This window comes from Chlorocebus sabaeus, chromosome 1 (genome assembly GCF_047675955.1).
Source record: "Chlorocebus sabaeus isolate Y175 chromosome 1, mChlSab1.0.hap1, whole genome shotgun sequence".
In the NCBI taxonomy this organism is placed as follows: domain Eukaryota; kingdom Metazoa; phylum Chordata; class Mammalia; order Primates; family Cercopithecidae; genus Chlorocebus; species Chlorocebus sabaeus.
In genome coordinates this window covers 6,761,351-6,787,751 of record NC_132904.1, presented here as the reverse complement: position 1 = coordinate 6,787,751, position 26,401 = coordinate 6,761,351, and the positions used below count along the sequence as shown (strand labels likewise).

Below are 26,401 nucleotides of genomic sequence, written 5' to 3'. Positions count from 1 at the left end.
AGCCTGGGGCCAGGAGGGCTATCCTAGGAGCCCCTGGTGCCTCTCCAGCATCTTCCACACCACCGTGACCCTCTCCCGCTTCCCACTGCTCCGGCAGGTGGTGACCCCTGTTTGTCTCCTGGAGCTGCTAAACGGAGAAGGGGAGGGGCTCTGCAGCGGGATGGTGGTGGGATGGTGAGGGTGAGGGGAATTGGGGGGCACCCAGACCTGGGATCCAAGAGGCCTGCAGCCCCACCCCGCCCTCCCCCACTGGCAGAGGGGAGGGAGTTTCCTTTTGATGGCAACGAGAGCCCAGGTGGTGGTGCAGTCTGAGGAGGGAACAGATGCCCTGAAGGGCTGGCCCTGTCCATGGCCTATGGCTCCAGCCACTTGGCCTTTAGTTTGGTGCCCTCCATACTCCCAGGGTTCCTCCTCCAGGGTTCCTCCTCAGGCCGACCCCCTCTGCTGTCTCCATTCCCTACTGGATCAGAGCCCTGGGCACCCCCAGCCTGGGGCCCTGACCAGTGAGGGCTGGCTTACCTGGGAGATACAGGCCGATGGGTGGAAGGAGCAGGGCGTGCCTGCCTGCCCAGCGCTCCAGCTGTCCCCCCAGCCCTCACTGGGGCCTGCTGTGTGGCGCCTGGCGGCGCTAAGGCGGGTGGGCAGGAAACCCAAGCTGAGAGGACATCAATCATTCATGGGGCTGCTTGCCGGGAAACCCTAACCCTGGCCCAGTAGGGCCAAGTGACCAGCCAGACCCCCTCCCCCAGCTCTGATGGACCTGGACAGTCAGACCCTCCTCCTCAGGGCTTCTCCAGCCCAGGGCAGACTCTAAGACTCCAAGGTCCACCTCCTCCCACATCACCCGCCGTGCTCCTCAATACGGCATTCGAGACATCTGTGATCTGGCCTCTTTCTGCATTTCACACGCCCTCTGCTCTGGCCAGGATGTCACCCATCGGGGGCCCCACACTCGCTCATCCTTTCCCACCTCCCAGCTGTTGTCCACATGCCTCCTCCCGCCTGAGGTGCCTTCCCTGGTCCTCTCTGCCTAACGAAGGCCTCCGCCCATGTCACAACTGGGCTGAGTCTTCTGCACCCCGGCATTATTCCCCATGTTTTATAGATGGGGAAACTGAGGCTGGGAGGGGAATTTGCTGGATCCCCCAGCTAGTAAGTGGCAGATCTGGCATCTGAGGCTCATGGCAGCCACCACGTCCTGGTGCCCCTTGCTTCTGACCGAGGACAGTTCTCTGAACCCATCTGGCTCTGCCCTGGCCAGTCCTGAGGCAGAGGACTGGGATTAGGGCTGGGGCTGCCTGCCTCACTTACCCTAATCCCCCTCAGAGCCCGATCCTAGGCTCTCACCTCTAAGAGTGGGGGTGCATAAGCAGCTTTACGGGTCCTGAAAGTCAAGGGTGCCCAGGGGTGATTTGTCTCTGAGCTCTGTTATCCCTCCCCCATGGCCACAGAGCAGGCAAGGGGGCAGCACGGCCCAGACCCGGCCACTGGCCCTCAGAAGCCCCCTGCAGGGGTTGTGACTCCCAAGAGTGATGCAGAGGAGCCCCCGCTGACCAGGAAGAGGAGCAAGAAGAGGGGGCTCCGAGGGTCTCGAAAGCGCACTGGCAGCTCTGGGGAGCAGTCAGGCCCCGAGGCCCCGGGGAACAGCAATAACCCTCCGAGGACTGGAGAGGGCCCGGTGGGGGCACCCCCTGCATCCCCTGGGCCGGCCTCTTCTCGCCAGTCCCACCGACATCGTCCTGACTCCCGGCATGACGCTGCTCAGAGGACATACGGGCCCCTGCTCAATCGAGTCTTCGGGAAGGTTAGATGGGACCTGGGTTGGGCTGGGGGTCCTGGGGATGGGGCTGGAGACACACCCCTTGGGCTCAGCCCACCCTGCCCCTGAGAGGCCCTCTGCCTGTTCTGCCCCAGATTGAGCCTGGGCTGTGGGGCAGGGTTGCTGCGGTTTGGGGTAGGGTGGGTCTCAGGCCAGCGTGTGCGGTGGGCAGAGCCAGCATTCACACCAGGGCTCTGTGGGAGCTCCAGGCCCCAGGAGCACAAAAGGGAGCTTGCTCCTTCTGGGTCCCACGAGGCTTCAGCGTCCTTCTTCTACCCTGGTGGGGCTGGGCCCTGCCCAGACCAACATGAGCAGGGGATGGAGGAGGAAGGATGACAGAGCCGTGGCTGGCCCTGGGGATATCCTGGACTCTCCCTCTGCAGGACCGCGAGCTGGGCCCCGAGGAGCTAGACGGTGAGTGGCTCTTGTGGCTGGCAGGGGTGGGAGCTGTCCCTGAGTCTGGCTGCCTGGGCCTGACCTCCCTCCCCCACAGAACTTCAGGCCGCCTTTGAGGAGTTTGACACTGACCGTGACGGCTACATCAGCCACCGGGAACTGGGTGACTGCATGCGGACCCTGGGCTACATGCCCACCGAGATGGAGCTCCTGGAGGTCTCGCAGCACATCAAGATGCGCAGTCAGTGTGGGAGCCTGCCCGCCTGGGCAGCCTGCATGGTTCAGGGGGTTACGAGGGGCTGGCAGGTGGTGGCCCTTGGGAGTCCATTGGGGTGCTGGTGGGAGTGAGGGAGTGTGGCGGTGTCCAGGCGGGGGCACCGGGTTCAAGCTCCTGCCTCTCTGTGTGGGAAGGCAGGCCAGCAAGTCAGTCTGGAGACCCAGGAGAGCCCCTTGGGGCTCAGGTTCAGGACCCTGGCTCGGGATGTCTGTTGCCATGGCCGCTGTACACATTTGCTCCTTCCACCCAAGCCCTTCCTGCCTCGCTGACCCAGAAGCTCCTGACTCAGTGATAGAGTGCTTTCCACTGATAGCAGTCACCTGGCACCCTTTCCTTCTCTCTCTCTGTGACCCTGCCTCAGCCCTGTGCCCTGGTGGCAGCTGCCTGAATTGGGGTTGCCCTGATGCGAGAGGACCCCAGCCATGCCTTGCGACTCAGTGTCTGATGGCAGGCACTGTGTGGTTCCCCTTCGCTGGTCTGTCCTCAGACAAATCTCATATTCACTTCATTCCAGGACTCCGGCATTTTTTCCATATAATTTCCAAAGTGTGGATGTGATTTACAATTGAGGTGGACATTTAGTGTCATGCTTCTTTTCTGTCCCCAAAGCAGTTGTGTGACCATGAGTGCTTTGTGTGACTGATGGCATCTTAGAACTGAGGCACAGACCGCATGTGTGTGTTCAGAAGTGGCATTTATTGCTGCCCACTGGGCTCCAGTACTTCATGGCCATGAACTTGAACCCCATGGAGTAGGCTCCTCGCCCCACTCCTAGGATGAGGAAGGGAGGGTCAGTAAGTCAGCCAGTGCCACGCACATCAACAGCAGGGCCAAGATTTGCACCGGGCACTATCTGGCTCCAAAGCCTAGTCTCTTCCTCGCACACTTGGGTTCTTTGCTAAGAGCAGAAGCAGCCCCGGCACCCCAGCAGCCAAGGACGGGGGTTCCGGCCTCCTATCTGCTGCAAGCGTGGACAGGGGTTTCTTCCTAGGTGCAGAGCCTGGGGGTGGGGCCTGTGGGATGTCCCTCCTTTGACTTCAGCCCTTATGCCCTCACCATTGTGACACTCTTCCTGGGTCCGCAGTGGGTGGCCGTGTGGACTTTGAGGAGTTTGTAGAACTGATAGGCCCAAAGCTGAGGGAGGAGACGGCGCATATGCTGGGGGTGCGAGAGCTGCGCATCGCCTTCCGAGAGGTGCGGAGTGTGGTGAGGTGGGCAGAGGGGGGCAGGGCTGGGTGGCATCCTTGCTGGCCTCTCACTCAGGTCTCAGCCTTGGGAAGGCCCAGAGCCCTGCAGGAGTTGGGACTGGGGCCCAGGGATGGGTCAGAGAGGGTTCAGCTCACTCTCAGCTAGGGGATCCATCCAGGAGGACTTCCTGGAGCAGGAGGCAAACCACCTTGGTGTGGGAAGATGGGGAAGGTGTGCATGGGCAGAGATGGTGGGTGGGGGAGCATCTAGGTACAGGCAGTGGTAAGAGTGGAACTGGCTGGCCAGATGCGGTGGCTCAAGCCTGTAATCCCAACACTTTGGGAGGCCAACATGGGCAGATCACCTCAGGTCAGGAGTTCGAGGTCAGCCTGGCTAACATGGCGAAACCCCATCTCTCTTAAAAATATAAAAATTAGCCGAGGGTTGTGGTGGGCACCGGTAATCCCAGCTACTCAGGAGGCTGAGGCAGGAGAATCACTTGAACCCTGGAGGCAGAGGTTGCAGTGAGCCGAGATCGCGTCACTGCACTCCAGCCTGGTGACAGAGCAAGACTCTATCTCAGAATAAATAAATAAAAAAAATTAAAAAATAGATAAAAAATAGAAAAAATAAAAATAAAAAATAAAATAAAATGAAATAAAAAATAGAAGAGTGGAGCTGGCTGCAGGCTGAGGCAGCTTTGGGTGGGAGGGGCTGAGCCTTGCCGGGACCTTAGTTTGACAGGGACAGGGATGGACGAATTACGGTAGCGGAGCTGCGGGAGGCTGTACCGGCTCTGCTCGGGGAGCCGCTGGCGGGTCCTGAGCTGGACGAGATGCTCCGAGAAGTGGACCTCAATGGAGATGGCACCGTAGACTTTGACGGTGAGTCTCCTTCCCAGAAAACCCTCCCGTCCTTCCAGGGCCCAGGCTGAGCCCAGCACCTCCTGGGATCCCTGACGTGGACCGGCCCAAGCCCTGCCCTTCTCTCCCGCAGAGTTTGTGATGATGCTTTCCCGCCACTGAGGCTCCAGGAGGGAATGTCTGTTGCCCCTGCGGCCCCAGACACCGGCCAGACCCAGACTACAGCCCTCCCGCAGGAGCCTCCAGGATGGAGATGGAGGAGACCCAGCAGCCCCCAGACTTCTTCTGTCCCTGAAAACACCTGGCCTCGAGGTCTGCTTGTTATGTTACCCATCCATCCTCATCCTTACCTCCCCCTACTCAAGCTGCCTGGAGAAGACCTGCCCTCAGCTGTCCACCGTTCCTCAGTGTGAGCAAGATTTGGGTCTCTCCAGACCCCTGGGAGGTAGGGAGTTCCCTGGCACTGGTGGCATTCAGTGGGGACGCCCCAGTGGCATGATGAATGGAGAGGATGGCTGGACCCCTCCCACTACTTATATTTATAGGTTTTTTTTTATTGAATGAACTTGAGCCCGGTGTGGTGGCTCACACCTGTAATCCCAGCTGTTAGTGGGGCAGAAGCGGGAGGACAGCTTGAGTCCAGGAGTTTGCGACCTGCCTGTGCAATATATTGAGACCCCCATTCTCCACAAAAAGGAGAAATAAAAGACAAAAAACAAACAGGCCGGGCGCGGTGGCTCACGCCTGTAATCTCAGCACTTTGGGAGGCCGAGACGGGCGGATCACGAGGTCAGGAGATCAAGACCACCCTGGCTAACACGGTGAAACCCCGTCTCTACTAAAAACACAAAAATTAGCCGGGTGTGGTGGCGGGCGCCTTAGTCCCAGCTACACGGGAGGCTGAGGCAGGAGAATGGTGTGAACCCAGGAGGCGGAGCTTGCAGTGAGTAGAGATTGCACCACTGCACTCCAGCCTGGGTGACAGAGTGAGACTCCGTCTCAAAAAACAAACAAACAAACAAACAAACCCAAGCGTAAAAACAGCGAGCTTGAAAGAAAGAAAGGGATGGCTCCATGTATCAAAGACAAAGAAATCGAAGCTGGGGTTGCAGGAGTGAGCTGACCCTGAGGGGTTTCAGATCCGCCTAGAGGCTTGGGCGCCTGGACTCCTACACCCATGAGTGACAGAAGAACCGTAGGAGTGTGGGGAGCAAGAAACAAACCCCCTGGATACATTCCAGGGTCTCCAAAGGCTAAGATATTAATCTGTCTGCACTGACCAGTTGGAGAAAGTGGCAAGGAACAGATGTTCAGGGCCGGGAGTGGAAACAGCTACCCTAAAGAGCCTGGAACTCCAGGGCCTGCCCTTCAAGCAGGAGTGTGGTCTCTCTCCAGGGTGTGAAAAGCTAAAAAAACTGGAAAAAAACCCTGCTGCTCCCAAAGGGGAACTTGTGATAAAAACTACAGATTATTGGGCCAGGAGTGGTGGCTTACACCTATAATCCTAGCACTTTGGGAGGCTGAGGCAGGTGAATCACCTGAGGTCAGGAGTTCGAGGCCAGCCTGGCCAACATGGTGAAACCCCATCTCTACTAAAAATACAAAAATTAACTGGTCGAGGTAGCACACACCCGTAATCCCAGCTACTCAGAGGCTGAGGCAGGAGAATCGCTTGAGCCTGGGAGGTGGAGCTGCAGTGAGTTGAGATCACGCCATTGCACCCCAGCCTGAGTAACAGATCGAGACTCCGTCTCAAAAACAAAACAAAACAAAAAAAACCCTACAGATTATAAAAGTAAAGAAACTACCACGAAGGAGACGAGGCAGAGACAAAAACAAGAGGACTGGCATATCAGTGTACATAATACAACCGCCTAAGAGACCACAAGATACATGCAAATAAAAGAGGGCTAAAAGGAGAAGAGAGATTAACATGCAGTAACAGAATAACATCAACAGAGAACCGGAAGATTTAAAAAGTAACCCAACAGGCCAGGTGTGTGGCTCATGCCTGGAATCCCAGCACTTTGGGAGGCCAAGGTGGGCGGGTTGCTTGAGCTCAGGAGTTCGAGACCAGCCTGGGCAACATGGTGAAACCCTGTCTCTACTAAAACTACAAAAATTAGATGGGCGTGGTTGTGCTTGCATCTGTGGTCCCAACTATTCTGCAGGCTGAGGTGAGAAGATCGCTTGAGCCCAGGAGGCAGAGGTTGCAGTGAGCGGAGATCACACCACTGCACTCCAGCATGGGTAACACAGTGAGAATCTGTCTTTAAAAAAAAAAAAAAAAAAAAGCCACGGCTTCTGTTAAAAAAAAAAAAAAAAGAAAAGAAAAAAAAAGAAAAAAAAATATAGGAATGAAAAAATAATGGATAAGCTAAACAGCAGATTAAACACAATTTAAAAATTAATCAAGAAGCTATATCTAAGAGGTCACTTATAATGTAACACTGAGAGACAAGATGGAAAATATTAAAGGGTAGGTAAAAGTCACTAGAAGACTGGGTGTGGTGGCTCATGCCTGTAATCCCAGCATTTTGGGAGGCTAAGGCAGGAGGATCACTTGAGGCCAGGAGTTTGAGACCAGCCTGGCTAGCAGCAAGACCTTGACTCTTGTATTTTTTTTTTTTTTTTTTTTTTAGTAGAGACAGGGTTTCACCATGTTGTCCAGGATGGTCTCGAACTCCTGACCTTGTGATTCACCTGCCTCAGCCTCCCAAAGTGCTGGGATTACAGGTGTGAGCCACTGCGCCAGACCCTGACTCTTAAAAAAAAAGAAAAAAAAAAAAAGGCTGGGTGTGGTGTGTGGTGGCTCATGCTTGTAGTCCCAGCTATTCAGGAGGCTGAGGTGAGAGAATCACTTGAGCCCAGAAGTTGGAGGCTGCAGTGATCATGCCACTGCACTCCAGCCTTGGTGACAAAGCGAGACCCTGCTTCAAAGAAGAAGACAGATAAGTCCTTGGGGGTCTCAGGTGGAGGAAATATATAGAGAATGAGCGATAAGCAATAATCAAAGAGATAATGGCTGAAATTTTTCCATAAAGACTTCCACAGACTTCAAGTCCCCAGACTGAAGGAACAAACTGAAGCCAGAGTAGGGTAAATAAAAATAAATGTATATGCCGGGTGCGGTGGCTCACACCTGTAATCCCAGCACTTTGGGAGGCTGAGGTGGACGGATCATGAGGTCAGGAGATCAAGACCATCCTGGCTAACACGATGAAACCCCCTCTCTACTAAAAATACAAAAAATTAGCCAGGCGTGGTGGCGGGCGCCTGTAGTCCCAGCTACTCGGGAGGCTGAGGCAGGACAATGGTGTGAACCCGGGAGGTGGAGCTTGCAGTGAGCCAAGATCTCGCCACTGCACTCTAGCCTGGGTGACAGAGCGAGACGCCATCTCAAAAATAAATGAATGAATGAATAAATAAATAAGCATATATCTGGATATATCCTATTGAAACTGCAGAAAAAGCAAATCTTATTAAAAAAAGAGCTGCTCACACAACCTGCTGTCAAAGTTTATAGTGCAAAGTCAAGTTATCAACAAATGAGTGAGGCTATGTCGGAAATTTAATAAATAATAGTAAAACTTCATTTATTGACATGGAAATTTGAATATTATATAATTTTGTTATAAAATCTTATTATTTGACTTTTCTCCAACCATTACAAAATATAAAAACCATTCTGTGGACTATACCTTGCTGATTCCTAATGCAGACTTCTAATGATGTAAATCACCACTTCTGAAATTGCTTTCTGTTAGGATTGTAGAATGAAGTCTGGTGAGGTGGCTCAGGGGTTGGAGACCAGCCTGGCCAACATAGTGAAAACCTGTCTCTACTAAAAATACAAAGATTAGCTGGGCATGGTGGCATGTGCCTGTATCTTAGCTACTGGGAAGGCTGAGGCATGAGAATCGCTTCAACTGGGAGAGGATGCAGTGAACCGAGATTGTGCCACTGCACTCCAGCCTGGGACACAGTGAGACTCGTCTCAAAAAAAAAAAAAAAAAAAGAAAAAAAAAAGAATGATAAGTTGTTAGTTGCGATTCTGTGTTAATTGCCATTTGTTAATATTCAATGATTTTTGTCATTTTTCCTTTTTCCTATGTTTCTTCTGATTATATTTATTGAAATGTAATTTTATGTCTAACCTGATAAACTGTGGGCTTGTATTCTGTATTTTTATTTATTTTTTTGAGACAGAGTCTTGCTCTGTCGCCCAGGCTGGAGTGCAGTGGCGCAATCTCAGCTCACTGCAACCTCTGCCTCCCGGGTTCAAGCGATTCTCCTGCCTTAGCCTCCTGAGTAGCTGGGATTACAGGCGTGCACCACCACACCTGGCTAATTTTTTTGTATTTTTCATAGAGATGGGGTTTCACCCTGTTGGTCAGGCTGGTCTGGAACTCTTGATCTCGTGATCCACCTGCCCCGGCCTCCCAAAGTGCTGGGATTGCAGGCATAAACCACCATGCCTGGCCTCTGTATGTTTATTATTTCATTTTTCTAGTTTTTAAAATTTCTGTTTTTATTATTATTTTTTGAGATAGATCTCACTCCGTCTTCCAGGCTGGAGTACAGGGGTACAATCATGGCTCACTGCAGCCTCCCAGGCTCAGTGATCCTTCCACCCCAGCTCCCCAAGTAGCTGGGACTATAGGCGCCCAACCATGCCTGGCTAATTTTTGTATTTTTTGTAGAGATGGGGTTTTGCCATGTTTCCCAGGTTGGTCTCGAACTCCTGGGCTCAAGTGATCCTCCCACCTTGGCCTCTCAAAGTGCTGGGATTATAGGCATGAGGCATCACACCCGGCTAGTTCTTCTTATGAAAGTACCAGACCATGACAGATTAGAAATAAAAACTAGTCCTTTACCACAGCTAGTTGGAAGACCACTGGTTTAGGAGTTCCTGCATCCAATGGGTACCCCCAAAGTGCCTTGAATGGGGGTTGAGGGTGGGAAGTCTGTGGGGCCTGGAAAGGTGGGAGCGACAGCAGGAGTCTAGGTGTCCATTCATCTAACTCAGAACCCTGAAGGCCCCGCTGTGTTGGGTGCTGCAGTGGTTCGTGGGACCCATGTTTCGGTGGGGGAGATAGACTGTGCAGGCAGGTGCACCAACAGGGCCTCCCAACTCTTGCTCACTCAGCCAGCCTCTTGGTTGGCTGGTAGGGGAGACCAGCTCAGTGCTGGTTTCCTTCTCCCTCCCCCACAGTGTCATGGGAAGAGCCCTGGGTTATGTTCCTAATTCTAGCTACCACCTGCTGGCTGTCCTTGGGCGAGTCAGTCCTCATCTGTAAAATGGGACTGAGGTAATGAAAATCACGAGATATAACCCGTGTTCACTGCTTAGCGCAGGGCCTAATCCTTTTTTTTTTTTTTTTTTTTTTAAATAGAGATGGGGTCTCACCATGTTATCCAGGTTGGTCTCGAACTCATGGGCTCAAGCGATCCTCCGACCTTGGGCTCTCAAAGTGCTAGGATTACAGGCTTGAGCCACTGCGCCAGGCCATCCTGGTGCCTTTTAACAACTTGATAACTGGTAGCTACTATGATCTCAGATTTCAGGCTTCTCAAAGATTCTGTTTCTTGGTTCCTAAGATTCTGAAATGCTCTGATTTTCTAAAATTCTGAGATGGTTTGTTTCTAACATTCTGCGTTTCCAAGTCTTTGATCACTGAGGGTGTCTGTCAGACACGGCTTCCTATGCCCTCTGCCCCCAGGTTCTCCCAACCTCTGGGACTGGGAAGGAAGGCAGTGGGTGGAGGGGGCTGGGCCGCTGCCTTGGCATGGCCCACATTCAGGGCTGGCTGTGGCAGCCCAGGGCCCCAGAGCCAGGCTGGAACTAGGATACCAGCCTCCAGGCCCCAGGCCTGCGTCATCTCTGAGTGCTCTCGGCCAGGGCCACCAGACAGAGACAGGCTGGTTGAATCATCCAAGGGCTGGGGGTGGGGCAGGCTGTTCTGGCTGCCTCCTGGCTGGCAAGGCAGGCTTTCTACGGCCAGCTCTGCCCCTAACATGCCCCGTACCTTTGGGCAAGCCTCAGCATCAGGGCTGCCACGCATTTGGTGGTACTCCAAGCCCTTCAGCCTCAGGGTCAGTCCTTGGGAGGGGGGCTGTGGTCAGGCTGGTGGGCTGGGCTAGTGGTGGCAGGGCAAGAGGAGAGCAATTGCCTCTGGTGGAATTAACTACTCTTTTATTAGCACAAAATAATAGCAATCTAGCAGCCGCACGGCCCGAGAATAAGTTAAGGCACAGAGCAGGCGAGGGGCGGCTTTCCCAGGGCCAGGCCTGCATTCCCCAAACTTCCTGAGCAAACTCCCTAGGGGCTGGGGTTTCGAGGGCCCTGGAGGGCCTCTTCCCTTGAGATGAGGGGAACGGAACAGGGCGTGGGTCAGAGAGACGCCCACGTGGATGCAAGGAGTCCACGCTGCGCCGCGGTCACTTCTCGAAGTAGGGCAGGTAGAAGAACTGGAAGCCCCGGTGGCCCTTGACCGCGCAGTAGATGAAGATCACGTGATAGACTGTGGGGCGGGGCCTGTCAGCGCAGAGGCCCCTCCCCTCCCCACAACCCCGCCCTCAGTCCCGCTCCGCAGCCCCTCCCCTCCTCTCCCCGCGGCCCCGCCCCTTCTGGCCTGGTGCCCGCTCCCACCTCCAGGCACCAACAACAGGAAGCCCGGCACGAAGAAGATGGCGCTGGAGACACCTGCGGGAGGGACCACAGCCCGGTCAGGGCAAGGGGGCGGGGGCTGCGAGGCCTTCCGGGCTGCCGCTGACTGCCCGGGCAAGCCTCTCTCCCGGCTGAAAAGTGGCCGTGTACTGCCGGGAGGTGGGAGGGCTTGCCGTGGACCCGTGGACACAAGACAGGGGTGTCCTCTGCATGTGGGGGCGGGAGGGTCGCTCACCTGGAGAGGGGGTCGCCTCCAGTCCCACGCCGACCAGGATCAGCACTGCACACAGACGGAGCCGCAGGGGTGGGGGCAGGAGCAGTGGTGAGGGCGGGGGCTCCCACCCCCAGCCCGGCTCAGCCCTAAGGAATGATGCCCCCCACCACCTGAGCTGAAGGTGCCCTAGGCAGAGACCCTCTCCAGGAAGCTCACCAAGCTCTGTTTCCAGAGCAAGGCACTGAGCAGGCCCTGGGAAGTGTGTGAAACTTGAGAGATTTTTATTTGCTCCTTGGGGTGGGCTTTTAGTCATTCAACAAACATTTATGGAACACCTACTGAGTGCCTGGTACTGGGAATTCCGCCCTGAAGGGCAGAAAAGGTCCCTGCCCTCATGGCCCATCCTTAGTGGAGGAACCAATAAGAACCTGAAAGTTAACAGTACAGGTGATCGGGATATGGGTGGTAAGAAGAGGGCAGTGCAGGAGTCGGGGGTCCCCAGTTAGAAGAGGGATGGGGGAATGAGGAGCTGGACTTTGGGCTCTGCAACAAGGGTGGGTAGTAAGCCTGGGGGAATGGGGGGCCACCATGGACTGCTGTGTGCTTTGTGCATTGGCCCGCCTACTTCTTCTTCTTCTTTTTTTTTTTGTTTAGACAGAGTCTCGCTTTGTCACCCAGACTGGAGTGCAGTGGCCGGATCTCAGCTCACTGCAAGCTCCGCCTCCCGGGTTCACACCATTCTCCTGCCTCAGCCTCCCGAGTAGCTGGGACTACAGACGCCCGCCACCTCGCCTGGCTAGGTTTTTGTATTTTTTAGTAGAGACGGGGTTTCACCGTGTTAGCCAGGATGGTCTCCATCTCCTGACCTTGTGATCCGCCCGTCTCGGCCTCCCAAAGTGCTGGGATTACAGGCTTGAGTCACCACCCCCGGCCATCTCTATTATTATTAAAAAAAAAAAAAAAAAAATGTCCCTAGTCCCAGCTACTAGGGAGGTTCAGCTGGGCGGATGGCTTGAGTCCAAGCGTTTGAGGCTGCAGCGATCATACCACAGCTCTCCAGCTTGGGCAACAGAACAAGACCCCATCTCTAAAAAAATAAAAAGGGCTGGGCATGGTGGCTCACGCCTGTAATACCAACACTTTGGGAAGCCAAGGCGGGTGGATCACCTGAGGCTAACATGGTGAAACCCCACCTCTACTAAAAAAATACAAAAAATTAGCCAGGTGTGGTGGTGGGCGCCTGCAATCCCAGCTACTCTGGAGGCTGAGGCATGAAAATTCCTTGAACCCAGGAGATGGAGATTGCAGTGAGCTGAGATTGTGCCACTGCACTCCTGCCTGGGTGACAGAGCAAGACTCCTTCTCAAAAAAAAAAAAAGGGGGGAGGGGTATAGGGTATGATGGGGGCTGAAACCCACTCCCTGCACCCTAGAAAGGCCCTCTAAGGAGCTCTGGTAGCCCCAGACTTGCCTTGCTGGGTTGAGAGGGGACAAATGAAAGAACTTGGCAGCACTACCAGGGCCGGTGTGCAGCGGTGCCGGGAAGTGGCAGCCCCCTCCCATGCACTCAAACACCCAGAGAGGCGGCCAGATTGTGTGCTGGGGGCCTGGCTGGCTAGGAAGCCTTGCCTTCCTGGAGAAGCAGAGAGATGAGCCAGGGTAGCAGCCACAGTTGGTCCCTCCTTATGGGTCACTTGTGACCCCAACCCTGGATCCTTTCTGGGGACTCTGCCTCCTCTACCCCAAAGAACAAGGTGCCTGGGAGCCAGAGGACACCTGGTGTGAGATCTGCCTGCTCTGGACCAAAAGTTCCCCCATCTGAGCAATGGGTAGGAGAGGGGTGCTTGTCAGCGCCTAGATGCCAGATAAGGGGAAGTGCCAGGTGCCCTGTGGCTCTGCACTGGCTGGGAACTCGGCATCCCTGAGCCCCTACACGTGGCTCTTCTGGGCACCACCTCACTTGTGGGACTTCTGTAAGGTGGGAAAATAAAACTGCCCTGTACCTTGCCCAAAGTAGACACAGAATAAATGGTAGCTGCTACTCTTCTGTCCTCTAATGGATTAAACAGGTTAAATTTTTTAAAAAAGGAAAAGTCTCTGGAGTGATAAGCCAGGTTCCATTTTCAGCTATGTGTGATTTCCTGACTGTGTGCCCAGGTTGCAAGGCCTCTGTCTCCTCACCTGTAAACTGGGGCTGTGATGATGGCAGCCAGCTGCCCCCTCAGGATGCTGGGAGGCTCAGTGTCAAGGGGGAGGCAGAGCCTGAACAAAAGGAGGGCAGAGCCTCCCACGGGGCCCCTCTTGACTCCAACCCTCAGGGCCACTCACCCAGCCCCAGCAGCAGGAGCAGGAAGGAGGCCAGCACCACTCGACGGTTCTTCTGGATCAAAGGGTGTTGGGTCCAGCTGGGTGGCAGGAGAGCAGGGTGAATGTGAAGGAGGTGGAGGGAGGGGGTGCAGGAGGCTGCAGGGGTAGAGCCAGGGCTGCTTGGCTGGGGGCTCAGGTGGGCAGGCTCACCTGCAGCAGGTGTTGTAGGAGCGCTGGGTGCCGCTGCTGATGGTGCTAAAGGACCACTGGGAGCTGCGGATGGAAGTTCGGCCGGAATCCCTGCAGGACAGGCACCCAGTGAGGGGCAGGGAGGCAAGGATGGGGTCGCTTTGGGACAGAAGTCCTGATGAAGTACAGGGTGTGGTGCAGGGACTGGGGCTGGCCCCTTGCAGGACAGTGGACTCTGAGAGGCCTCGGTGGGTGAGGATGAATTTAGGGACTGGGGATGAGCTAGGGGTGTCTTTAGGACAGGTGACCTATATGAAGGTGGGGACCAGACCAGACTAGGGGTTTCTGAAAGAGGTGAGTACAGCTGGGCACTAGGGTAGGGTGACCCTGCAGTGTAGGGGACCCTGTGAGGAAAGTGAGGGTCAGACTAGGAATCAATAGGACGGGATGGAAGTGAGTGAAGTGGGGTGGGCGACTGAGCAGGGTCCCTGGGGATAGGAGCTGGGGCTGGGGTACAGGGTTGGGTCCCCACCTGGCCCTAACCTGGTGCTGACTCCCCCATCCGGCTCCGGAGAGATCTGGGCTCCATCCTCATCGTTCTCCAGGTTCTGTTGCAGAACACAGGTCTCAGGAGGGTTGCTAGGCTGGGGCCCTTCCTCATCCCTTCCCAGGGAGAGACAGCAGGCCTACACAACCATTTGCCTGGCCGCCTGGCAGCTGCTCACCTGGCCCTCCGCCCTCCCTGCAGAACGGGTTTGGTGAATCACAGAAACCAGGTAGGAGGTGGGTGGATGCCAGGGCTTTGGGGAACAGGAGCCTGCACAGGTCCCAGGGAAAGGAGAGCTCCCAACTTTGGGAGTCAGGGTGGAGCTCTCATTCAGTGGCCTAGAATGGGAACTTGGGAATTAGGGTGCCAGGGAAGGCCAGGCCCAGGGTTCCCAGGTTGAAGGTACAGGGATCTGGTCCAGGTCTCCAAGAAAAGCAGCCTAGGGTTGGTGGAGGTTTTCTGGGAAAATGGGGATTGATTTCTGGTTTAGTGGGAGCCAAAGGGTGGGCAAGGACTGGTCATGTCAGAGGGGCTCCAGCTCTTAGGGGTGATAGTGGGATTAGGGTGACGGCTTTCAGAATAGAGAAAGGCGTGCGGGTTCCCATCAGCTTAGCTGGCCTGGGGCACAGGGGATGCTCCTGCGTGTGGGCAAGGTCTGGTTCAGATACAGAGGAGCTCCCCCAACCCAGCGGGGGCCAGGGGCGATACCCAGGATGAGTAGGGAATCGGCTGGGTTCCCCAGCTGGAGCTGAGGGATGAGCTCCTGGGCCTGGGCTGTGGACTCTTCCCGGCTGGCTGGGGCCCAGCATCGGAACTGGGAGGGCCTGGGCAGGGCTGTGGATCAAGAGTCACGTCCGGGGGTGGTGGGGGGCGGTCTCGCATTTCAGCTGGGGCCTCTAGGCAGATTCTCCCCCGAGTTGAGGCCTTTGGGGCCCGGCCTGGGGTCCCGTCCGGCCGGGGACAGGGGGTGAGGTGGGCCGGGCGGTTCACCTGGTAGCGCAGCCGGGACTGCTTGTCCTCGTCAGCCACCTCGAACCGGGCCCGACGCTCGAAGTGCAGCGGCCCAAAGCGCGCGACCCCGCTGGACTCGGGCCCAGGGCCCGCGTCCTCCAGGGACAGCTCGAAGGCATCATCAATGCTGAACTGGGGCCGGGCGGCGCTCATGGCCCCAGCCCGCTCAGGCGCCGTGCGCCGCCGCCATCTGCGCCCACACGCCCAGCGTCGCCGCGGCCCCGCCCCCACATGCCCCGCCCCTCCGGCCATGGCTCCGCCCCACACGCCGGCACCGCCCCCGTTCGCCCTAAGCAGGCCAGAGCTGCCGAGCGCCGAGCGGGCCGATGGGTGGGAGCCTCTTCAAGACTGAGCGCTCCTGGCCAGTGACGCCACTCAGTGGCCGCCATGGCGAGCGACAGCCGATGCCGGGCTCTGACACAGCCCCCAGACCTGTAGGTGGGGGCCTTGGAGGGGCTTCCACGCCCCAACCTCCAGGACCCTGACAGGGCCTTTTGCACCGCAGCGTGTTCCTCGAGTGCCAAGGAGACTCCTGGAAACTGTTTCCCCACCTTACTCACAACAGCCCTGAACCGCAGAGGTACTCTCCCCATTTTTGCAAATGTGGAAACCGAGACTCAGAGAGCTTATGTGTCTTCCACTTCTCCAGTCCAGTCTTCACGCAGCAGCCCAAGTGATCTTTTAAAACGAATCTTTTTATCTCTGTGTTATTCTTAAATGAAACCTTTTTTAAAAATTATGCTGCTGGCCGGGCTCGGTGGCTTACTCCTGTAATCCCAGCACTTTGGGAGGCCGAGGCGGGTGGATCACTTGAGGTCAGGAGTTCCAGACCAGCCTGGCCAACAGGCGAAACCCTGTCTTTACTAAAAACACAAAAAGTAGCCGGGCGTGGTAGCGCATGCCTATAGTCCCAGCTACTTGGGAGGCTGAGGCAGAAGAATTGCTTCAACCCAGGAGGCAGATGTTGCAGTGGGCCGAGACTGAGCCACTGCACTCCAGCCTGGGCGACAGAGCAAGACTCCGTCTCAAACAAAACAAAACAAAACAAAACAAACAAACAAAAAACCTTCCCTTGGTTTTCCATTGCACTTAGAATAAAATCTGAACTCTTGGCAGGGCATGTGGCTCACACTTGGGGAGGCCGAGGTGAGTGGATCACTTGAGGTCAGGAGTCCGAGACCAGCCTGGCCAACACGATGAAACCCAGTCTCTACTAAAAATACAAAAATTAACCGGGCACGGTGGCCTGTGCCTGTAATCCCAGCTACTTGGGAGGCTGAGGCAGGAGAATCGCTTGTACCCTGGAGGCAGAGGTTGCAGTGAGTGGAGATACCACTGCACTCCAGCCTGGGCAACAAAGCAAGACTCCGTCTAAAAAAAAAAAACAAAAAACCATGGGGACTGGTGAGGGTGAGGGTGGAAGAGAGCAGAAAGCAGAAATGCTCTGTGAATTAGGTTGGCCTGGGTTCAAATCCCCATTCTACCACTTGGAAGTATTTGGGACTTTGGCAAACCCCTCATTCATTTCTGCCCCAAGTATTTATTAAACATCTATTCAGGGCCAAACACTGTTTTGGGTACTATAGATACAGTGGTGAATAAAACAGTGCAAAATGAGACAATTTCAAGTGCTGTGTGATGCAAAACTGACTTTAGATTCCGCCGTCAGATGACCTTTCCAAGAGGTGACATTTGAGCAGGAATGCCGATGATGAAGGAGCCAGCTCTGAGAAAAGCTAGGTTCAGTGTTTTCCTGGCACCAGGGAACAGCACGTGCAAGGGCCAGGAGGTGGGAAGGAGCTTGGCCTGTGGAGGAAGAATGTGAGAAAGCCAGTGAGGCTGAGCAGCGAGGAAAGGGGAGGGGTGACCTGAGCCTGGGAGGAGTAGACGGGCCCGAGAGCCTTGAGAGCTTTGTGGACCTTAGTCAAGAGTTAAAATATTATTATTATTTTTTTTGAGACAGAGTCTCGCTCTGTTGCCCAAGCTGGAGTGCAGTGGCGCGATCTCAGCTCACTGCAACCTCCGACTCCTAGGTTCAAGTGATTCTCCTGCCTCGGCCTCCCAAGGAGGCTGGAATTACAGGCATGAGCCACAGCACCCTGCCTAACTTTTTGTTTTTCTTTTGAGACAGAGTCTCGCACTATCACCCGGGCTGGAGTGCAGTGGCAAGATCGTGGCTCGCTGCAACCTCCGCCTCCTGGGTTCAAGTGATTCTCCTGCCTCAGCCTCCCATGTAGCTAGGATTACAGGCGTGAGTCGGATTATAGGTATGAACCACCACACCCAGCCTCCATGGTTCATTTTATGGCCTCATATACAGAGCTGAGTCAAGTCTACTTCTCAGTTTGTTACACATCAACACTATGAACAAGGGCCCCCTCGAGTTACATTAATTCACTTTCCCTCTTTCACTTCCCAGCTTCCTTCCTCTCCCCTGCCATCCATCAGACCCCATGTCAGCACGCTCAGTCGGCGTCCTTGAAACCTGCCTGGCTCTGTACCATGCATGGCACTGTCTCTTATGTGGATGTGTTTGTAATTTTCGTGCCTGATGTCATGCAGGAAATTCAATTCTGTTATTTACACATTTACATTTTCGCTCTCGATGCTGTTTTCCACATGCATCTTGTTTGTTGTTTCTACAAGCTACATGCATGTTATACCATGTTGAGTATCTAGCACCTTTATGATCCACCTCACCTCCACAGTGTTGCACACTCAAACTGGCCTCAACCCCGCCATCACAGGCATCCCTGCAGTTAACATCTTCCTGCTGTCCCGTTATGGACTGTGGGAGAATTCCCCTTGGAGTGGGATTTCCAGGATAGAGTACACGCACTCATGACTTCACAAAGTACCACAGATGCTCTCCTGAGTGGCTGTGAGAGTTGACGCTCGACCTGGAGGCTTCTGGTTCTCTCAGGACTTGGTACCATCCAACTTTTTAATGGCTTGCTGATCTGATGAATTTAAAGTGGTACCTCATGTTCCTCTGAGTTCTCTGATGGCTGGAGAGTTTGAGCCACTCTTTGTGCCCTTGTCAGCCATTGGGATTCCCTCATCTGTGAACTGGCTCTTCATATCTTTTGTCCTTCTTTTTGCTATTGGGTTTCTAGCCTTTTTCCTACTAATTTGCATATCTAATATCTAATCATTAATTCCTTGCTGGTTTATGACCTTGAACATATTTCCTATATGTCTGCCTTTGTCTCCTTGTCTAACATGCTCTTAGTTAAAGAATAATCACTCCTTCTCAGGCCGGGTGCAGTGGCTTATGTCTGTAATCCCAGCAGTGTGGGAAGCTGAGGCAGGAGGATCACTTGAGCCCAGGAATTCAAGATCAGCCTCAGCACAGCAAGGCTGATGCGGGGCAGGTGATCCCCAAAACTGGGGCTTAGCCCAAGAGAGTTTTTGACTTCACCTGGGAAAGAATTCAAGGGTGAGCTGGTGGTGTTAGACAGCACCTTAAACTTTTTTTTTTTGAGACGTAGTGTCGCTCTGTCGCCCAGGCTGGAGTGCAGTGGCACGATCTCAGCTCACTGCAAGCTCTGCCTACCGGGTTCATGCCATTCTCCTGCCTCAGTCTCCCGAGTAGCTGGGACTACAGGCGCCCACCACCTCGCCTGGCTAATTTTTTTTTTTTTTTTTTTTTTTTGAGACGGAGTCTTGCTCTGTCGCCCGGGCTGGAGTGCAGTGGCCGGATCTCAGCTCACTGCAAGCTCCGCCTCCCGGGTTTACGCCATTCTCCTGCCTCAGCCTCCCGAGTAGCGGGGACTACAGGCGCCTGCCACCTCGCCCGGCTAGTTTTTTGTGTTTTTAGTAGAGACGGGGTTTCACTGTGTTAGCCAGGATGGTCTCGATCTCCTGACCTCGTGATCCGCCCGTCTCGGCCTCCCAAAGTGCTGGGATTACAGGCTTGAGCCACCGCGCCCGGCCGCCTGGCTAATTTTTTGTATTTTTAGTAGAGACGGGGTTTCACCGTGTTAGCCAGGATGGTCTCAGTCTCCTGACCTCGTGATCCGCCTGCCAAAGAGTCTAGAAATTCTTGAATTCTTGAATTCCTTTTAAGGCCTGACCTGTGTGGGTGGCTAAGGATTCTAGGGTTTGAATCAAGTTCTTCATGGTTGACTCGTGGTAAGCAGAGCCACCCAAGGGTGCCACTAGTCCTATTGCTGCCCTGATTCCCACCAAAATTAATCCTATTGCCACTTACTTCTGGTGTTCTTGGGTCTTATGGGGTTACAGACTGTGGCCTCTGGAGGGGCAAGAGCAGCTATTATACATTCACCTCTGTTCCAAGTTTTTTATTTTTATTTTTTAAGACAAAGTCTCAAAAAAATTAGCAGGGCGTGGTGGCGGGTGCCTGTGGTTCCAGCTACTCGGTAGGCTGAGGCCGGAGAATCGCTTGAACCAGAAGGCAGAGGTTACAGTGAGCCGAGATTGTGCCATTGCACTCCAGCCTGAACAACAGGGCAAGATTCCTTCTTTTTTTTTTTTTTTTTTTTTTTTTTGCGATGGAGTCTCACTCAGCCACCCAGGCTGGAGGGCAGTGGCGCGATCTCGGCTCACGGCAACCTCCGCCTCTGGAGTCCAAGTGATTCTCCCGTCTCAGCGTCCTGAGTAGCTGGGATTACAGGCACCCACCATCACCCCCGGTTAATTTTTGTATTTTGGTAGAGACGGGGTTTCACCATGTTGGCTAGGCTGGTCTTGAACTCCTGACCTCAGGTGATTCGTCTGCCTCGGTCTCCCAAAGTGCTGGGATTATAGGCGTGAGCCACCTCCTGTAATTTTTTTTTTTTTTTGAGATGGAGTCTCGCTCTGTCACTCATGCTGGAGAACAGTGGCGTGATCTCGGCTCACTGCAACCTCCGCCTCCCGGGTTCAAGCAATTCTTCCGCCTCAGCCTCCTCAAATTTTTTTTTTTTTTTTTTTTTTTTTTTTAAGACGGAGTCTCGCTCTGCCGCCCAGGCTGGAGTACAGTGACCAGATCTCAGCTCACTGCAAGCTCCGCCTCCTGGGTTCACGCCATTCTCCTGCCTCAGCCTCCCGAGTAGCTGGGACTACAGGCGCCCGCCACCTCGCCCGGCTAATTTTTTTTTTGTATTTTTTTAGTAGAGACGGGTTTCACCGTGTTAGCCAGGATGGTCTCGATCTCCTGACCTCATGATCCGCCCGTCTCGGCCTCCCAAAGTGCTGGGATTACAGGCTTGAGCCACCGCGCCCGGCCCAAAATTTTAAATAAGGATGGAATTTGACATTGCACGACTCTGTTCTTGACCCTAGTCCTTGACCCTAGTCCCAGCCTTGCCTCTCTGTGTCTCAGTTTCCTCATCTGTCAGAGATAACGATAATGCTTTCCTCATAGCAGGCATCTGCTTAATTATAAATTAATTAAATGAGTTAATACACAGTAAAGAGCACAGCACAGTGCCTGGCACATAGGAGCACTTGAGAAATGTTAGGTATTACTCTAATCAATTTTAAGATTCTTAACTCTATGGATTCCATCTTTGAATATGGTGCAAAGAGGGATTTAGATTTATTTTAATGTAGAGTTTTCACAGAGCTACCTACCAAACAACCAGTTCTTTTTTTTTTTGAGATGGAGTCTCCCTCTGTCGCCCAGGCTGGAGTACAGTGGCCGGATCTCAGCTCACTGCAAGCTCCGCCTCCCGGGTTTACGCCATTCTCCTACCTCAGCCTCCCGAGTAGCTGGGACTACAGGTGCCCGCCAGCTCGCCCGGCTAGTTTTTTTGTATTTTTTTTAGTAGAGACGGGGTTTCACCATGTTAGCCAGGATGGTCTCGATCTCCTGACCTCGTGATCTGCCTGTCTCGGCCTCCCAAAGTGCTGGGATTACAGGCTTGAGCCACCGCGCCCGGCCTTTTATTTTTTTAAAATAGAGTCTTGCTCTGTTGCCCAGGCTGGAGTGCAGTGGCGCAATCTCGGCTCATTACAACCTTTGCTTCTCAAGTCCTATCAATTCTCGTGCCTCAGTCTTTCGAGTAGCTGGGATTACAGGTGCCCGCCACCAAGCCTAGCTAATTTTTATATTTTTAGTACAGATGGGGTTTCAGCATGTTGGCCAGGCTGGTCTTGCACTCCTGACCTCATGTGATCTGTCTGCCTCGGCCTCCCAAAGTACTGGGATTAGGTGTGAGTCACTACCCCTGTCCGGTCCAAACAACCAGTTCTTTTTCCCTCTGGACTGTGGTGCCATTTTTATCATACAGCACTTATAGAGCTGCCTACATATATATTGTTCTAAGCTCTCTTTTTGGTTCTTTGGCCCACTTCACTATTTCTCACCAGTATCTTACGCTTGTCATCATTATGGTTTTTGGTGTGGTTTAATGTGAGGACCCAGCCCCTTCTCCTTGGTCATCTTGTTCAAACTTGACCTAGCTTTTCATGGACCTTTATTCTTTATAGAAATGGTACCAAAATGTTTTCCAAGTTCTTAAAAAATCCTCCCAATTTCTATTCGGATTTCATTGAATTCACAGATTAATTTCAGAAGAAATCACATCTTTGTGTTAAGTTGTTCTGTTTATTAACAAGATATGTCATATCAGTTATTGAGATCTTTTGTGTTATAAAATTTTGTTGTTCAGGCCGGGCACAGTGGCTCATACCTGTAATCCCAGCACTTTGGGAGGCCAGGGCAGGCGGATCACCTGAGGTCAGGAGTTCGAGACCACCCTAGCCAACATGGTGAAACCCTGTCTCTACTAAAAATACAAAAAATTAGCTGGGCATGGTGGTGGGCGCCTGTAGTCCCAGCTACTTGGGAGGCTGAGGCAGGAGAATCGCTGGAACCCTGGAGGTGGAGGTTGCAGTGAGCCGAGATCGTGCCTGGCGACAAAGCAAGATTCCATCTCAAAAAAAAAAAAAAAAAAAAAATTTTGTTCAAAAAGTTCTGAGTTGTGTTTATATTTCCTACTTCATGGGTTTTATTGATGTTGTGAATGATACTTTAGTCTCTTTTTTTTTTCTCTTTGAGATGGAGTCTCACTCTATCGTCCAGGCTGAAGCAAAGTGTTGTGATTTTGGCTCACTGCAGCCTCCGCCTTCCAGGTTCAAGCGATTCTCCTGCCTCAGCCTCCCGAGTAACTGGGATTACAGGCATGTGCCACCACGCCTGGCTTATTTTTGTATTTTTAGTAGATACGAGGTTTCACCATGTTGGCCAAACTGGTCTTGAACTCCTGACCCCAAGTGATCTGCCTGCCTCAGCCTCCCAAAGTGCTGGGATTACAGGTGTGAGCCACCATGCCTGGTCCCTTATATTCTGTTATACTTTTCGGTTGTTTTTTTTTTTTTTTTGAGATGGAGTTTCACTCTTTGTTGCCCAGGCTGGAGTGCAGTGGCATTTAGCTCACTGCAACCTTCGCCTCCTGGATTCAAGTGATTCTCCTGTCTCAGCCTCCCAAGTAGCTGGGATTACAGGCACCTGCCACCACGCCTGGCTAATTTTTGTATTTTTAGTAGACACGGGGGTTTCACCATGTTGGCCAGGCTGGTCTTGAACCCCTGACCTCAGGTGACCCGCCCGCCTTGGCCTCTTAAACTGCTGGGATTACAGGTGTGAGCCACTGCGCCCGGCCACTTTTTTTTTTTTCCCCCTGTAACATTGCTGAACTCTGGGTTTTTTATTTTGTTTCTGTTTTTGAGATAGACTCTCACTCTGTCTCCCAGGGTGGAGTGCAGTGGTCTGATCGTGGCTCATTGCAACCTCAGCCTCAGGGGCTCAAGGGATCCTCCTGCCTCCCAAGTAGCTAAAATCACGGTGTGTGCTACCATGCCCAACTACAGTTTTTAATTTATTTGTAGAGACGGGGTCTCCCTATGTTGCTCAGGCTGGTCTCAAACTCCTGGCCTCGAGTAATCCTCCTGCCTTGGCCTCTAAAAGTATTGGGATTATAGACATGAGCCACCATGCCTGGCCTTCTAATTTGTTAAAGTAGCCTGTAGATTATGTTGGATTTTCTATACCCATATAATCTGCCAACAATGACAGTTTACTTTCATTTCTTTTTCTTGGCTTATTGTTTTGGCCAGGACTTCTTTTTTTAAAAAAATTAAAATTCATTTATTTTTTTGGATATAGGGTCTTGCTCTGTTGCCCAGGCTGGAGTGCAGTGGTGAGATCATAGCTCACTGCAGCCTCGACCTCCTAGGCTCAAGGGATCCTCCTGCCTCAGCCTCTTTAGTAGCTGGGACTACAGGCATGTGCCACTACGCTCAGTTAATTTTCTTTATTTTTTTTCTTTTTGTAAAGACAGGGTCTTGCTATCTCACCCAGGCTGTTACTCCTGGGCTCAAGCGCTCCTCCTGCCTCAGCCTACCAAAGTGCTGGGATTCTAGGCAGGACTTCTAACACTTACTGAGCAGCATCATTGATAGAGAGCATCATTGCATCATTGCCTTGTTCCTGATCTTCAAGAAAACTGTGGATACTTATTCCATTATACTTAATTGTATGCAGCTTTTATCAGCCTGAGACAATTACTCTTTGTTCCTGTGAGTTTTTATCATAAATCGTCACAGAAGTTCATAAAATGCTTTTTCTGCATATTTTGAGATAACCATTTTCTCCTTTAGTTCACCGACATGGTGAATTGCAGTAATAGATGTTTATAATGTTGAACCATTCTTACATTCTTGGAATAAACTCTACTTGATCTTCATGCATTTTTTTGGAAAAAAAAATTCTTCTTCTTATTTTTATTTATTTATTTTTTTTGAGGTGGAGTCTCACTCTGTCTTCCAGGCTGGAGTGCAATGGTGCAATCTCAGCTCACTGCAAGCTCCACCTCCTGGGTTCACACCATTCTCCTGCCTCAGCCTCCTGAGTAACTGGGACTACAGGTGCCTGCCACCACGCCCGGCTAATTTTTTTTGTATTTTTAGTAGAGATGGGGTTTCACCCTGTTAGCCAGGATGGTCTCTATCTCCTGACCTTGTGATCTGCCTGCCTCAGCCTCCCAAAGTGCTGGGATTACAGGCGTGAGCCACCATGCCAGGCTTTTTTTTTTTTTTGAGACAGAGTCTCGATCTGTCATCAGCCTGGAGTGCAGTGGCGTGATCTCGGCTCACCGTAACCTCCACTTCCCGGGTTCAAGCGATTCTCCTGCCTCAGTCTCCCTGAGTAGCTGGGATTGCAGGCGCCTGCCACCACGCCCGGCTAATTTTTATATTTTTAGTAGAGACGGGGTTTCACCATGTTGGTCAGGCTGGTCTTGATCTCTTCACCTCGTGATCCGCCCGCCTCTGCCTCCCAAAGTGCTGGGATTACAGGCGTGAGTCACCACGCTAGGCCGGAAAAAATTATTCTTAATTGTGGCAAAATACACATAACATAACATAAAATTTACCATCTCAACAGTTTTGAAGTATATACTCAGTGGCGTTAAGTATATGCACACTGTTATGCAACCAATTTCCAGAACAGTTTCGTCTTTCAAAACGGAAACTCTACACTCATCAAAGAACAACTCTCTATTTCCCACCCCCCTTCCCCCAGCCCTTGGCAACCACCATTCTGCTTTCTGTCTTTTTTTTTTGAGATGGAATCTCGCTCTGTCACCCAGACTGGAGTGCAGTGGCGCGATCTTGGCTCACTGCAACCTCTGCCTCCTGGGTTCAAGCTATTCTCCTGCCTCAGCCTCCTGAGTAGCTGGGATTACAGGCGCGTGCCACTATACCTGGCTAATTTTTGTATTTTTAGTAGAGATGGGTTTCTCCATGTTGGCCAGGCTGGTCTCAAACTCCTAACCTCAGGTGATCTGCCTGCCTTGGCCTCCGAAAGTGCTAGGATTACAGGTGTGAGCCACGGCCCTGGTTTCTGTCTTTATGAATCTGACTACTCTAGATACCTTACATAAGTGGAATAATACAGTATTTTCCTGTATGTGACTGATATTTCACTTAGCATATTGATTTTTTTTTTTTTGGGATGGGGTCTCACTCCATCACCCAGGCTGGAGTGCAGTGGTGTGATTTTGGCTTACTACAACCTCTATCTCCTAGGCTCAAGCGATCCTCCAGCCTCAGCCTCCTGAGTAGCTGGGACCACAGGCATGCACTACCACACCATCTAATTTTTGTATTTTTGGTAAAGATGGTATTTTGCTATGTTGTCCAGGCTGGTCTTGAACTTGTGAGCTCAAGGAGATCCAGGAGATACACCCACCTTGGCCTCCCAAAGTGCTGGGATTAGAGGCATTCACCACCACATCTGGCCCATATTGATGCATTTTTACATGACGTTAGTGAATTCAATTAGCCTAGTATTTTATTTAGAATGTTTCATATCAGCTGGGCGCGGTGGCTCACGCCTGTAATCCCAACACTTTGGGAGGTGGAGGTGGGTGGATCTCCTTGAGCTCACAAGTTTGAGACCAGCCTGGCTACCATGGCAAAACACTGTTTCTACTAAAAATACAAAAATTAGCTGGGCGTGGTGGTGCATGCCTGTAATCCCAGCTACTAGGGAGGCTGAGGCAGGATAATTGCTCGAACCCAGGGGGCGGAGGTTGCAGTGAGCTGAGATTGTGCCACTGCACTGCAACCTAGGCGACAGAGCGAGACTCTATCTCAAAAAAAAAAGTTTTATATCTATATCTATTAGTAAAATAGATGTATGCTTGTCTTATCTTGTGGTGTACTTACCTATTTTATTTAAGAAGATTAAACTAGCCTCATGTCTGTATAAGACTACTTGTTGCTTCAGCATTTGGTAGAACTTGGCTGGGTGCGATGGCTCACGTCTGTAATCTCAGCACTTTGGGAGGCCTAGGTGGGCGGATCACGAGGTCAAGAGATCTAGACCATCCTGGCCAACATGGTGAAACCCCGTCTCTACTAAAAATACAAAAATTAGCTGGGCGTGGTGGCACCCCTGTAGTCCAGCTAC

General features: G+C 52.6%; 2 protein-coding genes across 4 annotated transcripts; one reads left to right on the top strand and one right to left on the bottom strand.

Moving 5' to 3' along the window:
• Positions 1-192: 192 nt before the first annotated feature.
• LOC103217640 (calcium-binding protein 4) lies at positions 193-6,457 on the top strand. 2 transcript variants are annotated; one of them, XM_007965949.3, is made up of 6 exons: positions 193-1,804; positions 2,203-2,233; positions 2,313-2,456; positions 3,577-3,686; positions 4,417-4,564; positions 4,677-6,457. In XM_007965949.3, the coding sequence occupies exons 1-6, from the start codon at positions 1,442-1,444 to the stop codon at positions 4,703-4,705; spliced, it is 825 nt and encodes a 274-aa protein (XP_007964140.1). In that variant the 5' UTR covers positions 193-1,441; the 3' UTR covers positions 4,706-6,457. The 2 variants fall into 2 exon arrangements, with proteins under 2 accessions (XP_007964140.1, XP_072868222.1); XM_073012121.1 differs by lacking the exon at positions 4,677-6,457 and having other exon boundaries at positions 199-1,804; positions 4,417-4,662.
• Positions 6,458-10,722: 4,265 nt separating this feature from the next.
• On the bottom strand, positions 10,723-15,701 carry TMEM134 (transmembrane protein 134). 2 transcript variants are annotated; one of them, XM_007965537.3, is made up of 7 exons: positions 15,460-15,701; positions 14,466-14,530; positions 13,944-14,033; positions 13,755-13,831; positions 11,449-11,493; positions 11,196-11,249; positions 10,723-11,067 (listed from the first exon to the last, which is right to left on the bottom strand). In XM_007965537.3, exons 1-7 carry the CDS (start codon positions 15,631-15,633, stop codon positions 10,985-10,987), a joined length of 588 nt encoding a protein of 195 aa, XP_007963728.2. In that variant the 5' UTR covers positions 15,634-15,701; the 3' UTR covers positions 10,723-10,984. The 2 variants fall into 2 exon arrangements, with proteins under 2 accessions (XP_007963728.2, XP_007963790.2); XM_007965599.3 differs by lacking the exon at positions 11,449-11,493.
• Between the last annotated feature and the right edge of the window lie 10,700 nt (positions 15,702-26,401).

Excerpts from the sequence above, each read along its gene's own strand:
- TMEM134 (XM_007965537.3), bottom strand. The coding sequence starts at position 15,633 with ATGAGCGCCGCCCGGCCCCAGTTCAGCATTGATGATGCCTTCGAGCTG. Across the intron at positions 14,531-15,459 it reads AGTCCCGGCTGCGCTACCAG|AACCTGGAGAACGATGAGGA; the intron begins GTGAACCGCCCG and ends GTTCTGCAACAG. Across the intron at positions 13,832-13,943 it reads TCCTACAACACCTGCTGCAG|CTGGACCCAACACCCTTTGA; the intron begins GTGAGCCTGCCC and ends CCTGCCACCCAG.
- LOC103217640 (XM_073012121.1), top strand. The coding sequence starts at position 1,442 with ATGGCCACAGAGCAGGCAAGGGGGCAGCACGGCCCAGACCCGGCCACT. Across the intron at positions 2,457-3,576 it reads GCAGCACATCAAGATGCGCA|TGGGTGGCCGTGTGGACTTT; the intron begins GTCAGTGTGGGA and ends CTGGGTCCGCAG. Across the intron at positions 3,687-4,416 it reads TGCGCATCGCCTTCCGAGAG|TTTGACAGGGACAGGGATGG; the intron begins GTGCGGAGTGTG and ends CCGGGACCTTAG.